This window comes from Sus scrofa, chromosome 2 (assembly GCF_000003025.6).
Source record: "Sus scrofa isolate TJ Tabasco breed Duroc chromosome 2, Sscrofa11.1, whole genome shotgun sequence".
Lineage (NCBI taxonomy): Eukaryota > Metazoa > Chordata > Mammalia > Artiodactyla > Suidae > Sus > Sus scrofa.
The window spans coordinates 134,878,366-134,895,822 of record NC_010444.4 but is presented as its reverse complement, the minus strand read 5'-3'; the positions used below and the strand labels follow the sequence as shown (position 1 = coordinate 134,895,822).

The 17,457-nt window shown below is 39.3% G+C and overlaps 1 protein-coding gene across 1 annotated transcript in view; it reads right to left on the bottom strand.

Moving 5' to 3' along the window:
• The window catches only part of RAD50 (RAD50 double strand break repair protein), a 94,729-nt gene that overhangs the window by 43,366 nt on the left and 33,906 nt on the right, over positions 1-17,457 (bottom strand). The window contains exons 9-13 of the mRNA XM_003354274.4: positions 8,473-8,679; positions 6,717-6,899; positions 6,119-6,276; positions 2,901-3,076; positions 1,892-2,129 (exon numbers count right to left, since the gene is read on the bottom strand). Coding sequence (XP_003354322.2) covers positions 1,892-2,129; positions 2,901-3,076; positions 6,119-6,276; positions 6,717-6,899; positions 8,473-8,679 — 962 coding nt within the window. The remainder of the gene's footprint in view (positions 1-1,891; positions 2,130-2,900; positions 3,077-6,118; positions 6,277-6,716; positions 6,900-8,472; positions 8,680-17,457) is intronic.

Below are 17,457 nucleotides of genomic sequence, written 5' to 3'. Positions count from 1 at the left end.
CTAACTACTGCTATATAATACCCCAAAACTTAGCAGCTTAAAACAACAGCACTTATTTTTCATAGATATGAGAACTAGGAACAGCTGAGTTCTTTTGACTCAAGTACCCAGGCAGCTGCTCCCAGTTGTGTCACTGAAGTTGCAGCTGAGCTGTGGGCTGTGGTCATCTGAAGGCACGACTGATGGAGAATCTGCCTCCAAATGGTACATTCACTCATGTGGTTGTTCAAAGACCTCAGGTCCTCGCCAAGTAAATCCCTCCACACAGTTGCTCACAACCCAGCACATAGTTTCCCTTAGATCCAGGAGAAAGAAAAGGAGAGCAGGAAGCTGTAACACCTTAGATAACCTAACCCTGGAAGGGACAGGCTATCAATTCTGTCATATTTTACTGGTTACAGAGACCAATCCTGAAAGATGATAGAAGACTATATATATACTAAAGTGTGAATACCAGGAGACAGGGATCATTGGGGACCATCCTGAAGACTGGGAACCACAAATCCTATCTTCTTTCCTTCTTCTTTTTTTTTTTTTTTTTTTTTTTTTGCCTTTTTAGGGCCACATCCATGGCATATGGAGGTTCCCAGGCTAGGGGTTGAATCGGAGCTACAGCTACCAGCCAACACCACAGCCACAGCAACAGAGGATTTGAGCCGCAACTGTGACCTAAACCACAGCTCATGGCAACACTGGATCCCTGACCCACTGAGTGAGGCCAGGGATCGAACCTGCATCCTTATGGATACCAGTTGGATTCATTTCTGCTGCGCCATACTGAAAACTCCTCTTTCCCTCTTCTTTTCCTCCAACTTCTCTTCAGTTTTCCAGGACAACATATCCACCTGGATTTTGGCTTCCAGAGTTTTTCTCACTTTGATCCATTTAATATATTAATATCAGATTAATTTCCTAAAATGTATCTTTCATTAAATCCCTCAGGATGGCTCATCACCTATCGGAGAGAGCTGTTAACAATCCTGAACATAACGTAGCTCTATCTTCTCTACTTATGGGAATCAATCCCTACAAATAAGTTCTTAAACTCCAGATAAGTTTCTATTGAAGCACAGGTCACTCTCCTACCCTTTACAGAGAGTGGCCTAATTTCCATCTCCACTCCCAATTTCCCTATACTTTATGTTCCTGGTCGTACCTTATTCTCAAAATCCTATTCTCATTCTGTAATCCACTGGCTGCTCTCTTAACTAACGCATGTGTTTAAACCAATCAAGCATTTCATTAAGTCCAGCTTTCTAAATGTCTAATTTTGAGAGCTTTTCTCCTTGCATAAACCATCAGCTCCATGAAAGTTATATCTTACTGGTCTCTGTGACTAGCGCTGTGTTCTACGTTCTGGGATACACCAAGGCAAACATCACATGCTTTCTGACTTATTTTATTTATAAATAGACCAGCACCTGAGATTCTCATACAAGTGAAAGAAAAATAAACAATAAAAATCACCCCTATGTTTCACTCTTTCTGGAAGTGGGAAAAACATAAAAGTATAGTTTAAAATATGCTTCTTGGGGGCAGCTTTCTTCTAGTACTTTAATCCTTTTGCTGAGTTTAGAAAATGAGACATCAGCAAATAGTTATAAATCTGTCAAAATTCCTACCCTCAAGCCAAGTCTCAGGAATGGAACACACACACATACACCGTTTTTATCTGCCCTAGTTTAAGAAGCACGCTTACCGTGAAATAAAATAATTCTTCCTTCTTATCACATAAATAACATGAGATGGGCATACTGGCATAGAATCCTGAGTTTTAACTTTTATTCATTCAACTCATGCTTACTGAATACCCACCATATGCTAGGCCTTGGATAGGTACCTCTTATAGAGCTGCTATACATGTACAGTAATGGTAAATCCCTATTCTCACCTCATGGGCACAAGTCCCAGCATTTCATCACGCCGCTTTTCTTTTTTCTTCAGCTCTGATTCTGTTGACTTGAGTTTATCTGGAGCAAGCCTCAGCTTAGACTGCAAATCACTGATGACTTCTTGTAATTCAGCTTCTGTCTGAAAAACTCTCTGACAGACGGGGCAACATGACTGGTTTTCATCTGTTAGCTGAGTGATGAACTGGGAGTAAACTGCCGTAGCTCCAGCCAGCATGGCTATTTCAAGAAAATAAACATACTCCCAGTGAGAAAAATATATTTTGTCAATATGGTTACATCCTTGTCTGTAACTAACGGATTATTCTTCTTGCTTTATAAACATACTATGAAAGAAATCAAAATTCTGATACTTAAATCTTCCAAAGGGCACAATGTACTCAGATTTGTAAAATTATTTTCTGGTAACACACAAAAAACATAACAAAACTTTAGATCTTATTGTGTAAGTTTCTAAGAGCTTCACAACTATAATCTCATTTACTCCTCTCTAACACCCTTCTCCTGGTAAGGAGTATTTCCTCAGGTAATGAATGTGATGTACAGGAAGGTTTCAATAATTTGTACAAAGTCACACAGCAAGTAGGCTGGAGAACCAGAAGTGAAACTTAAGCCACTTGGCTTCAGAACTAAATTATAAAATCTCCCATCCTTAATAGTTACCTGTGAATGCAAAGTCAAAAATGTCAAAATGGGAGTTCCCATCGTGGCTCAGCGGTCATGAACCCAACTAGAACCCATGAGGACAAAGGTTCAATCCCTGGCCTTGCTCAGAGGGTTAAGGATTTGGCGTTGCCTGAGCTGCCGTGTAGGTCGCAGATGCAGCTAGGATCTGGGTGTTTCTGTGGCTGTGGTGTAGGCTTGCAGCTACAGCTCTGTTTGGATCCCTAGCTTTGGAACTTCCATATGCCACAGTGTAGTCCTAAAAAGACAAAACAAAAACAAAAAGAGAACTCAAAATGCCTTGATAATAAAAATTAAGGAACTTACCTCGTTGTTTTGAGGATTTTTCAATTTCTTCTTTAAGCCTGTCTAAATCACTTTCAAAATCCTGGCTACCACAAACATCAAACAGTTTGTCTTCATAGCTGGACAACTGCTCATCCTTACTTTTTACTTCATTAATTATATGATTTTTATTTTGCTCAGCTGAAGCTAGTTCCTTGCTAAAATAAGAACAAATATGGATCACAGTTTTAAAACATGAGAAATGAGTTGGAGAAGTTTGAGTAGGTAGATCCAAGACATTATCTGCCAACAAATAATACAAAGGTTTCCTGTGACTGAGCACTTTTTTTAGAAGTCATGGCAACAGTCCACTATTGTTTGAATTCTACCCCTGACACACTGACTTAGCTGCTAACCCTGGTCATAGGCCTGCTCTCAGAAAAATATGTACAGGAGTTCCTATTGTGGCTCAGTGGGTTACAAACCCGACTAGTATCCATGAGGATGCGGGTCCGATCCCTGGTCTCACTCAGCGGGTTAAGGATCCAGTGTTGCCGTGAGCTATGGTGTAGGTCACAGACACAGCTCGGATCCTGCAATACTGTGGCTGTGACATATGGGAGCAGCTGCAGCTCCAATTTAACCCCTAGCCTGGGAACTTCCATATGCCACAGGAGTGGCTCTAAAAAGCAAAAGCAAAGAAAAAGAAAAAGGAAGGGAAAATGTGCATAGACAAAACTCTGCTTGGTTTTGGGGGATTCCTGGTCTTAGATCTCAGGTTAAGAGCCTCAGCAAAGAGAATATGCCTGCTAGATCCACTGGAATGAGAGAAAAGAACGTTCTCCTAACTCTGTATGGACACTGTCACAAGTGTACTTCTGTTCCTTTCTGTACAAGCTTCTCCTTTATTCCCTTGGTGTTGTCATCTACTTACAACCTCATCATCCATTCCCTCTCATCCGTCAAAGAAGACTTTGCTCAGCAGTACAATTTATTTCCACTCCAACTCTTAAATATCATCCTTGTCAGCCTCCAGATCCACAAAGATCAGGGTTTTTCAATTTACAAGTTATGATGCACTAGGCAAGTCATGTAATCAATTTAATGCAGTATATTCAGCATATTTTAAAAAATTAAACAGAATATGTGGAACAACAGAGTATACTGGATGTGGTTGGTACTATTTTAAGAAATTTGCTTCAGATAAATGTCTATGAGTGTACATATGCCTCATCTTGATACTTGCCATTGAGTCACAGTAAAAATTTGAGAAAAAAAATAACGTGTCGATCATGTTGTCACCATCCTGGCCATTGAGCACTGTATATCATGACCACTATCTCAGGAGCACTGAACACGGCTGACCCCCTCCTTCAAAGCCTGTCTTCTCAAGGCATCCCAGACACCACTCCTATCTTACTCTCACCCTGGCTCTCCTCGGGCATTTACTTCAATTCACTTGCTCCTCTTCCTTCGCCTGTCAAGAGTTTGTTTTCCAGGAGTCTAGACTGTAATTCTTTTCTCTTTGTGAAACTCCTTGATGGTTATAGGGCCTACTGACTCAAGTTATCAGTTACAAAGCAACAACTTCTAATATTCTGAACTTCAAACTCCAATATTCTATTGCCTAATAGATATTTCCAAAAGAAACACAAATTTAACATAGCTAAATCTACTATCTTCCTCAAAAATCTGCATGGAATTTTTAACCCCCTTATCCAAAAACCACTCACGGTGACAGTTGAGGGGAAAAAAAAAGATAACTCTTTTAAATTATGGGAAAAAGATAAAATTTAACATCTTGACTACTTTTAACCACACAGCATGGTAGTGTTAACCATGTGCAACACGTCTTAGAACTTCTTCACCTTGCAAAACTGACACTCTAAACCCACCGAACCACCTCACCCATGCCCTAGCTACTCTGAACTCCCATCTTCATACCTTCTAAGACTTTGGCAACTTTGGGTTTTCATATAAGTGAAATCATGCAGTACTTGGGATTTTTTCATGTGTGACTAGCTTACTTCACTTAATATCAAGCTTCGCGTTGTAGCAGATGAGATAATTTCCTTCTTTTTTAAAGATAAATACTATTCCATTATATACACCAAATTTTCCTTATCCATTCATCCATCAGTACACATTTTAGGTGTTTCCACCTCTTGGCTATTGTGAATAATGCTACAGTACACATGGATTAGCAAATATCTCTTCAAGATCTTGTTTTCAATTCATCTGAATATATACTCGGAAGCAAAACTGCTGGATCATCTGGTAATTATTTTCTTAATTTTCTGAAGAACCTCTGCAGGTTTTCTATAGTAACTGCAGCACTTTACATTCCCAATAATAGTGCATAGGGTTCCAATTTCTCAACATCTTCACTACTAACTTTTTTTTACGTGAAGTATAGTTAATTTACAGTGTTGTGTTTAGTTTCAATGTTAGCAGAGTGATTCTATATACGTGTGTGTGTGTGTGTGTGTGTATGTAGGTGTATATACATATGTGTGTGTGTGTGTATCCCTTTTCAGATTCTTTTCTGCTATAGGTTATTATAATACATACTATCCTACTTTTTTGATAGTGGCCATCCTAACTGGTGTGAAGTGATATATGACTATGGTTTTGATTTGCACTTCCCTGATGATCAGTGATTCTGAGCAGCATACGCTCATTGGTGGTTTGTATATCTTCTTTGAAGAAATGTCTATTCAATATCTTTGCCCATTTTCTAATCTGGGTATTCGTTTTTTCATTATAGAGTTGTAGCAGTTCTTTGTATATTCTGGAAACTAAGCCCTTAAACAGATGCATAATTTGAAAATGTTTTCTCCCATTCTGCGGATTGCCTTTCTCTCTGTTGATCATTTCCTTTGCTGTGTAGCAGTTTTTAAGTACGTTGTAGTCCATTTGTTTATTTTTGCTTCTGTTGCCTGTGCTTTCTGTGTCATACTTGAGAAATACTGCCGATTTCAATTTAATGAAGCTCTTCCCCTATGTTATTTTCTAAGAGTTTATAGTTTCAGAGCTCACCTTTTACAAAGGACAATTTTAATCCTCTCAGTTCTACAAACCTTCAAGGAACAAGAGGCTCAAATCACTCTCTGTTACCATTTTACTTAGTATATAAAATATAGGAAAATCAAAATCAATTAGCAGGACATACTATTTCATGACAACAAATGATTTTAAAACAATTAAAAATGAAAGCATGAAATAAGAGACTTACATCTTCAAATGTTGTAACTACTTACTTCAATTTGGCAATTTTGTCCCTGGTCTGATTGATTTCTTTTGATTTACTATGAAGCCAGTCTTCAAGCTGTTTTTTGTTGGGAAAATACCCTAACAATGAAGATAATACATCACTGTGCCTAGACTTTATTTTTCTGATGTGTTCATCTTTGTCAGCCTATAGAGAAAAAAAAATCTTTTAAAAATAAAGTTCAATAAAGCTTAATATCTCCACATCATATATGAAAAAAAAGTTTTAGATTACAGTTCTAGTCTTAAAAAATAAAACTATAAAAATGCAAGAAGAAAAAATATAAAATTTCTTAAAATGGGGATGGAATTTCTAAGCCATCAGAGAAAAGAGTAACAAATTAAACTTCCATATGGTATATGATAAAAAATTAATAGAAATGCGTATCTGTGTTTACGTATATACATTTTTTTGTAAACAGAAAAGTTTTTAAGATTGAAAGTCTATTTTATACCATATTTTGCTCACTTAACCCCGAAAATATAAAACCAATACCAACAAATGCTTCATAGTGTAACAATTATGAACGTAAGATATGCTATTTAAAATAACAGAAAGTATAATTAGAATAAAAAGAAAGCTCATACTTTGTCTTTGGTCAGCATCTCCATCTGGGTGCGTGTGGCTGTATGATGGTTTAATTGCTCCATCTCCTGGTCCAATTTACGCAGGGTCCTGTCTAGGTCTGCTTTCTCATTCTGAAGGCTTATTACTTCTATTTTTAGAGTTTCTACATTGCTGTTTTTCTCAGCCTTGCTTAGCTCATGTTCCTTATCAATAATTCAAACAAATGAACAGGTTTATATGTTTTGTATTAAAAACAATGACAAAGTGTATTACAAATCAACTACTCCCAGAATGTTCAAAATATTACTGTTTGCTTTTATCCAACAATAGAAAAAAAACAAAACAAAACAGAAGGGATAAGATTTTTAAGGAAAATCTTATATAAGTTACCTTACTATTTTATAATGGTAGAGAATTAAAATAATCTGGAAGGGTCAAAGAGGAGGGAAAAATGAGAACTAGTGTAAAATTTTTAAAAAAATATGCCTAAACATACAGTTTTAGTGACTCTTCAGTCAACAATTAAGCATGTATCAAGTACCCATGTAACTCCCTCTATTATCTGGCATATAGAAACTAAAAATAGTGGGATGTGGCCCCTGAATATTATCTCTCCACCACAACAGGGCATACTGTGATAAAATGCTAATGTGAAAAAGATGTATGCTTGGTGTTGGAGTTCCCTTGTGATGCTGTGGGTTAAAGATCCAACACTGTCATTTCAGTGGCTCGAGTCACTGCTGTGGTGTAAATTCAATCCCTGGTCCTGGAACTTCATGGGCCTGGAATGCGGGTATGGCCAAAACAAACAAACAAACAAACAAACAAACAAACAAACAAAAAAACCACTAGATACGAAGTTTTGGAGCAGAAATAAATGTTTAAATTATCAAGATGAGATCTTAAGGAGTTCCCTTCGTGGTGCAGTTGAACCAAGTCCGACTAGGAACCATAGGAAACCATAAGGATGTGGGTCCGACCCCTGGCCTCACTCAGTGGGTGAAGGATCTAGTGTTGCGGTGAGCTGTGGTGCAGACAAGGCTTGGAGCCTGCAATGCTGTGGCTGTGGTGCAGACAAGGCTTGGAGCCTGCAATGCTGTGGCTGTGGCGTAGGCCAGCAGCTGTAGATCCGATTTGACCCCTAGCCTGCGAACCTCCACATGCTGCTGGTGCAGCCCTAAAAAGAAAAAAAAAAAAAAAAAAAAAAAAAAAAGATGAGTGTGAGAGGAGACGATGGGGGGCATTTGCTAAGCTTTAGGATGCTTATTTTGGTAGTGGAGATGTGAAACAAAAAATGAGACTAGAAACAAGGATGAAATTTCTCAAATTCATCAAAGAAAGAGGTAGGCTAACAAAGTTTCCACCATAGAAAAAGTGATAACACGGCAATAATCATATAAAACCTGCACTGTGTGGAACCTAGAAAGAAAATACTTTTCTAACTTAGGTATGCTGTTCTCAGTCAAGGTACTTTTAAGAATCACCTAGTCATGTTTCAGACACACCTTTCCATGCCCCACTCTTTTGAGATTTTCATTTGGAAGGTCTAGGGTCTAAAGCTTCCTTAGGAGATTCTAATTTTCAACCTACCAGGTTCCAACACCAGAGGGTGATTAAAATATTCAGATGAATTCATTTTATGAGACTGACAGACAAGGTTGAAACTTTTATTAAAATGTCATAATCTTAGGATTAGCAACAGACAAAATACTTCAGAAAGCAAAGTTCTAAATATTTTATACTTAACATTTTTAGACTACTCAAATAATATCTTACCGCTTTTGTGAGCTCTCGGTCCAGTTCAAGAATTCTATCTGAAGATCCTTCCAACTGCTGTAATTCGTACTTCACATTTCTCAGCTCATTCTGCTTCTTACTTAGGATTTCTGATTTTAGCTCAATTATTCTTCCCAGTCCAGTTTTCTTATCCCTTATTTCATCTATTTGTTTTTGTTTCAGAGTCTCTTTTTCTGCAAAGTCATTCTAAATACACAAGAGAAAAATGAGCATTAACAACTTTTTCCACTAAAAATTTCATTAAGACAAGGTCTCTTCATTGCAAAATAACACATGCATTCTGAAGGAAAAATAGAAAAGGGTAAAAAAAAAGTAATTAATGATCATCATCCTGTGAGCAAACCTTTTCTTTACAATTAGCTTTAAAAATAAACTTTCTTAAAAATCAAATTTAAAAATATAGGTCTATATTTTCTTCATATTTTTATCCTTATAAACTTCAAAAAATTTGCTTTCAGGAGGTCTAAGATGGAGGAGTAAAGAACGTGTGGTTCACCTACTCCACAAATACACTGAAAGTATAATAACTACATGCGGAACTATTAACACAGAAAATTTGTGAAAAACTGACAAAAGACCCCAGGATTATGACAGAGCAAGAAAAACTTTACAAAACCAGATAGAACAAAAGAAAGAAGAAGAGCAAGAGGAAAAGAAGCAAAAGGAAGCGAGATGGGACCTGCTCTCCCAGGAGGGAGCTGTAAAGAGGAATAGCTCCTGCACCCTGCGAAGTTCCCCCACCAGGGAGGAGAACAGCCAAAACGGAGGAGCAACTCTAGACACAAGGTGTGAAGCAGTTAAAAAGGAGACAATCCTCCACAAACGGTCAGTGCTATGGACAACGGGCAACTGTAGGTGGGTGCCAGCAGGTGTTGGGAACTAAAATTCTGGTCTGAGAGATCAGACCCAAAGAGGGAGCTGGGGCGGGCTACATGAGAAAAAACAGGGTTGACTGTGTGGAAACAGTCTGGAGGGACTAGAGTGAAGGTGACCACAGAGAGAACGTCTGAGCAGAGGCAACCCATTTGGGGTTAGAGACTAGATCACTGTTTGGGGGTGCTGGAAAAAAAGGGCAGGGTCAACCACTATGGCCATGTTCCTTGCGTGCACTATCTCAAGCTGCAGGATCCTCCCCCCTTGAGCTCGGGAAACCACTTGGCGGCAGTGGCTGCCTAGCAACAGCTGGGCAACAGTCCCTCCCTTAGGGCTACAGACTTCTTGGAGCAGGTGGCATAACTGCCTGGGGGAATAACACAGTTCCTGGTTCCTGCCGGTGGTTTGCATGCTGGTGGAGCCAACCTGTGCCAGAAGAGCTGTAGGTGGTGGTGCATGTTTCCCAACAGAGCAGTAATCAGCTTGGTCAGGGAAAACACAGACACTGTGACTCCAGCAGAGGCTCCCCGGGGGCCGATCTGTACCAAAAAGAGCCAAGAGGGGGCCACAGGTGCCTGCTCCCTGCAGGAGCTGCAGGCTGCCCGACTGAAGAGAAGCACAAGATACAGAGCTCCTGCCAGTGGCCCCACGAAGGCCCATATCAGTGGCACTTGTTCCACACCAAGGGAGCCGGGGGAGGACCATTAACTCAGATCCACAGCAGCTAGAGAAAGCATTCCTACCAGCAGCAAGGTGGGAGGGGGCACCAGAAACACACATCCTGCAGCTGCGGAGACAGCCTTTTAGCAACAGTTAGGGAGAAGCCCTCTACCCCTGGGGCATTAGAGAGAGATCCCTAGAGTGGCCAAGCAAGGGGAGTGACAGCTAAATAGCAGCACCTGCCCCTATAGCTACAGAGAGCAGTCCCTAAAGCATTCCTGGCAAAGGGAGGGGAGGCAAGAGAAACTGCTAACATTGCAAGCTACAGGAAATAACCCCAAAAGCTACCTGGTAGCTAGAGGGGTTGTAAGAGACACTGCTACCCAGCCTCACAGACCCCATCCCTATCAGCCACCCAGCTCCACTACAGGAGTGTGATACTTCTGCTCCCAACATGTGCTCTTGGTACATGTGAATCGCTATGACCCCTTGAGAACTCCAGGACTAGGTACCTGATTCAACATCCACATACAAATTGTTAAGGGGATGATAAAGAGAAAGGTAAACACTATGAGTCAACAAAGTAAGCTTTCAGACAAAGGAACAAGACCAAAACACACAAAAACCACTAAATGATGAGGAGATAAGCAATCTACCAGAAAAAAAGTTCAGAGAAATGATAGTAAAGATGATCCAAGATCTTGGAAAAAGAATGGAGATATAGATCAAGAACTTAAAAGAAATGTTTAACAAAGAGCTAGAGGATTTAAAGAGCAAAAGAGCAAAATGAATCACACAATAGCTGAAATGAGAAACAACCTAGAAGGAACCAGTAGTAGCTTAACGGAGGCAGAAGAAGGAATAGGTAAGGTGGATAGAGTGATGTAAAAGCACTGCTATAGGAAAGAGCAAAGAAAAAAGAATGAAAAAAACAGGAGAGTCTAAGAGACCTCTGGGACAACATTAAATGTACCAATACTCACATCATAGGGGTTCCAGAAGGAGAAGAGCAAGAGAAAGGACCAGAGAAAATAGTTGAAGAGATTAATAGCCAAACATTTCCCAAATATGGGAAAGGAAACACTCATGCAGGTGGTGTTACAGTTGTGGCTCAGCAGTAACTAAACTGACTAGTATCCATGAGGGAATGGATTTGATCCCTGGCCTCAGTCAGTGGGTTAAGGATCTGGCATTGCCATGAGCTGTGGTGTAGGTCGCAGAAGTGGCTTGGATCCTACACTGCTGTGGCTGTAGTACAGGCGAGCAGTTGCAGCTCTGCCGGGACCCCTAGCCTGGGAATTTCCATATGCCACAGATGTGGCCCTAAAAAAGACAAAAAAAAAAAAAAAAAAAAAGAAAGAAAGAAACACAGCAAGACACATACTAATCAAACTACAAAATTAAGTTCAAAGAAAAAACACTAAGAGCCACAAGAGAAAAGTAACAAATCACATATAAGGGAATCCCTATAAGGACAACAGCTGATTTTCCAGCAGAAACTCTACAAGCCAGAAGGGAGTGGACGATATATTTGAAGTGATGAAGAAGAGGAACCTAGAACCAAGAATACTCTATCCAGCAAAGCTCTCATTCAGATTGGATGGAGAGATCAAAAGTTTTACTGACAAGCAAAAGCTAAGAGAATTCAGTACCTCCAGTCCAGCTCTATATCAACTACTAAAGGAACTTCTCAAAGCAGAAAAGGAAAAGCCACAATTAGAAACAAGAATAATACAAATGGAAAAGCTCACTGGTAAAGGCAAAGATAATATGAAAGTAGGAAATCACCCATTGACAAATATGATATCAAAACTAGCAAGGTGTTCCCGTTGTGGCTCAGCAGAAATGAACCCAACTAGTATCCATAAGGATGTTGTGTTTGATCCCCGGCCTTGTTCAGTGGGTTAAGGATCCAGCGTTGCCATGAAATGTGGTGTAGGTCACAGAGGTGGCTACACACACACACACACACACACACACACACACACACACACCCTCCAAAAAAACTAGCAAGCATGAGAAAAGGACAAATGCAGAACATTGAAAATGCATTTGAAATTAAAAGACCAGCAAGAAGAAACATTTCTACACACATATATGGCTAAATCAAAATATAATGGGAACTATAAATCAAGTAACTATAATGCTCACACATATTTAAAAAAAAAAAAAAAGCAAGTGAAACATAACACGAAAGATGGCAAATCACAAGAGAAGACAAGAAAGGACAGGAAGAAAAAAGACCCAAAATAGCAACCCAAAAAAATTAAGTAAATGACATTAAGAATATACTTATCCATAATTACATTGAATGTAAATGGATTAAACACTCCAACTAAAAGATACAGACTCGCTGAATGGATTCAAAAACAAGACTCAGGAGTTCCCGTCGTGGCGCAGTGGTTAACGAATCCGACTAGGAACCATGAGGTTGCGGGTTCGGTCCCTGCCCTTGCTCAGTGGGTTAACAATCCGGCGTTGCCGTGAGCTGTGGTGTAGGTTGCAGACACGGCTTGGATCCCGCGTTGCTGTGGCTCTGGCGTAGGCCAATGGCTACAGCTCCGATTCGACCCCTAGCCTGGGAACCTCCATATGCCGCGGGAGCGGCCCAAGAAACAGCAACAACAACAACAACAACAACAAAAAGACAAAAGACAAAAAAAAAAAAAAAAAAAAAAACAAGACTCATATCTATGCTATTTACAAGAGCCCCACTTCGACTCAAGGACATGTACAGACTGAAAGTGAGGGGGTAGATGAAAATATTACATGCAAATGGAAATTATAGAAAAGCAGGAATAGCAATACTTATATCAGACAAAATTGATTTTAAAAGAAAGAAAGTCACAAGAGACAAAGAAGCACATTACATAATGATTAAAGGATCAACCCAAGAACAATAAATAACAATTGTAAATATATATATATATTTATATATATATATATATATATATATATGCACCCAATATATAATTTGGGTGCATATATATAAATATAAATATATATTTATATATAAATATGTATATTATATAGAAATATAAATATATATATATTTATATATAAATATATATATATGCACCCAATATATAATTTGTAAATATAAACAATTATATATACAAATATATATATATATATACACAATTGTAAATATATATATATATATGTATATATATGCACCCAATATGGGGCACGCCAATATATAAGGCAACTACTAAGGGCCATAAAAGGAGAGACGGACAGTAACATAATAATATTGCTGATTTTAACACCTCATTTACAGCAAAGAACAGATCATCCAGACAAAAAAATCAGCAAGGAACCACAGGCCTTAAATGATACACTAGACCATACAGACCTAGTAGATATCTATGGAACTTTTCACCCCAAAGCAGGAGAATATACTTTCCTCTGAAGTGCATATGGAACATTCTCCAGTATAGATCACATCTTGGGCCACAGAACAAGCCTTGGTAAATTTTAATAATTGAAATTACCTCGAGGATTTTCTCTGATCACAATGCTATGAGACTAAAAATCAACAACAACAACAACAACAACAAAAGCAAGAAACACAAACTCCTGGAAGGTAAACAATATACTACTAAGCAACGAATGGATCACTGAAAAAAATCAAAGAGGAAATTAAAAGATACTTAGAGCCAAATGACAATGAAGATACAACAATCTAAAACCTACGGGAAACAATGAAAGCAGTTCTGAGAGGGAAGTTTATAGCAATACAATCGTATCTCAAATAAACAAGCCAAACTTACATCTTAAACATCTAGAGAAGGAATAACAGAAAAAGCCCAAAATTAGTAAAAGGAAAGAAATCATAAAGATTAGAGCATAAATTAATAACATAGACACAAAGAATGGAGTTCCCGTCGTGGCTCAGTTGTTAACGAACCCAACTAGCATACATGAGGACACGGGTTTGTTTGATCCCTGGCCTCACTCAGTGGGTTAAAGATCCGGCATTGCCATGAGCTGTGGGGTAGATCACAGATGCGGCTCAGAATCCTTCATTGCTGTGGTTCTGGTGTAGGCCAGTGGCTACAGCTCTGGTTGGATCCCTAGCCTGGAAATGTCCATATGCCTCCAGTGCAGACCTAAAAGGACAAAAAAAAAAAAAAGACAAAGAAAACAACTGAGAGGATCAATGAAAAACAAATGGTTCTTTGAAAAGATCAATAAAATTGAAAAACCTTTAGCCAGACTCATCAAGAAAAAGAGAGGGTTTAAATCAATAAAATTAGTAATGAAAAAGAAGTTACAACTGACACTGCAGAAATACAAAGGATCATGAGAGACTACTATGAGCAACTGTATGCCAATAAGATGAACAACCTAGAAGAAATGGACAGGTTCTTACAAGGTACAACCTACCAAGACTGAACCAGGAAGAAATAGAAAATATGAATACATCAACCGTAAGTGCTGGAATTGAAAGTATGATTAAAAAACTTCCAAAAAACAAAAGTACAGGACCTGATGGATTCTCAGCTGAGTCTACCAAACATTCAGAGAGGAATTAACACCACTTCTTCTGAAACTTTTCCAAAAAACTGCAGAGGAAGGAATACTCCCAAACTCGTTCTGTGAAGCCACCATCAACCCGATATCAAAACCAAAGATACCACAAAAAAAGGAAATTATAGGCTAATATCACTGACAAATATAGATGCAAAAATCCTCAACAAAATATTAGGAAACCACAGAGAAATACATATTAAAAAGATCATACACCATGATCAAGTAGGATTTATCCCAGGGATACAAGGATTCTTCAATATCCACAAATCTATCAATGTGATACACTACATTAACAAACTGAAAAATAAAAACCATACGATCATTGCAACAGATAAAGAAAAAGCTTGTGACAAAATTCAATGCCCATTCCTGATAAAAACTCTCCAGAGAGTAGACACAGGGGGAACTACCTCAAAATAATAAAAGCCATTTATGACAAACCCACAGTAAACATCACTCTCAATGGTAAAAAACTATAAGCTTTTCCACTAAGATCAGGACCAAGACAAGGATGTCCACTTTCACCAATGTTATTCAACGTAGTTTTGGAAGTCCCAACCATCGCAATCAGAGAAAGAAATAAAAGGAAACCAAATTGGAAAAGAAGTAAAACCATTGCTATTTGTAGATGACATACTATACCTAGAAAATCCTAAAGACACTACCAAAAAACTATTAGACCTCATCAATGAATTTAGTAAAGTCACAGGATACAAAATTAATACACAGAAATCAACTGCATTTCTACGTACTAACAATTAAAAGACCACCAAGAGAAATTAGGGAAATGATCCCATTACCACCACATCAAAAAGAAAAAAACACCTAGGAATAAACCTACCTAAAGAGACAAAAGACTTGTACTCTGAAAACTATAAGATGCTGATGAAAGAAATCAAAGAAGACACAAATAGATGGAAAGATATACCATACTCTTAGATTGGAAGAATTAATATAATCAAAATGACAGTATTGGAGTTCACATCATAGCTCAGCAGAAACGAATCTGACTAGCATCCATGAGGACAAGGTTCGAGCCCTGGCCTTGCTCAATGGGTTAAGGATCCAGCATTGCCGTGAGCTGTGGTGTAGGTGGCAGATGTGGCTGGGGACTGGCGTCACTGTGGCTGGTGTAGGCCAGCAGCTACAGCTCTGATTCGACCCCTAGACTGGCAACCTCCATATACTGCGGGTGTGGCCCCCTCAAAAACAATGACACTACTACCTAAGGCAATCTACAGATTCAATGCAATCCCTATCAAATTAGCAATGACATTCTTTACAAAACTAGAACAAGATAATTTTTTAAATATTTAAATAGCCAAAGCAATATTGAAAAGAAAAAACAGATCTGGAGGACTCAGGCCCCCTGACTTCAGACTCTACTATAAAGCTACAGTCATCAAACAGTAGTGTAGTGGCACAAAAACAGAAACAGATATCAATGGATTAGGATAGAAAGCCCAGAAATAAACCCAAGCACCTATGGTCAACTTATCTATGATAAAGGAGGCAACATAGAGTGGAGGAAAGACAGTCTCTCCTATAAATGGTGCTGGGAAAACTGGACAACCTCATGTAAGAGAATGAAATTAGAACATTTTCTTTTTTTTTTTGTCTTTCGTTGTTGTTGTTGTTGCTATTTCTTGGGCCGCTCCCGCGGCATATGGAGGTTCCCAGGCTAGGGGTTGAATCGGAGCTGTAGCCACCGGCCTACGCCAGAGCCACAGCAACGCGGGATCCAAGCCGAGTCTGCAACCTACACCACAGCTCACGGCAACGCCGGATCGTCAACCCACTGAGCAAGGGCAGGGACCGAACCCACAACCTCATGGTTCCTAGTCGGATTCGTTAACCACTGCGCCACGACGGGAACTCCAGAACATTTTCTAATACCATACACAAAAATAAAATCAAAATGGATTAAAGACCTAAATGTAAGGCCAGATGCTATAAAACTCCTAGAGAAAAAGACAGGGAAAACGCTCTTTGACATAAATCATAGCAACATCTTGTTTGATACACCTCCTAGAATAAAGACAATATAAACACCAACCAGGGAGTTCCCGTCGTGGCGCAGGGGTTAATGAATCCGACTAGGAACCATGAGGTTGCGGGTTCGATCCCTGCCCTTGCTCAGGGGTTTAAGGATCCGGCATTGCCGTGAGCTGTGGTGTAGGTCACAGACACGGCTCAGATCCCGCATTGCTGCGGCTCTGGCGTAAGCTAGGGGCTACAGCTTTGATTCGACCCCTAGCCTGGGAACCTCCATATGCCGCGGGAGCAGCCCAAGAAATGGCAAAAAGACAAAAAAAATTTTTTTAAATAAAAAAATAAAAATAAACACAAACCAATTGGACCTAATTAAACTCCAAAGCTTCTGCACAGCAAAGGAAACCATTAAAAACACTTAGAAAACCCACAGGATGGGAGAAAATCTTTGCAAGTGACTCAACCGACAAAAGTACAATCTCTAAAACATACAACTCTTGGGGAGTTCCCGTCGTGGCACAGTGGTTAATGAATCCGACTAGGAACCAAGAGGTTGCGGGTTCGATCCCTGCCCTTGCTCCGTGGGTTAAGGATCTGGCGTTGCCGTGAGCTGTGGTGTAGATCACAGACTCAGCTTGGTTCCCGCGTTGCTGTGGCTCTGGTGTAGGCCGGCAGCTACAGCTCTGATTAGACCCCTAGCCTGGGAACCTCCATATGCCGTGGGAGTGGCCCAAGAAAGGGCAAAAAGAAGACAAAAAGGAAAAAAAAAAAAACAAAAAAAAACATACAACTCTTACTACTCGAAAACAAAAAAAAAACAGACAACCCAATTGAAAAATCGGCAGAATACCTAAATAGACATTCCTCCAAAGAAGCCATACAGACGGCCAGCAGGTACATGAA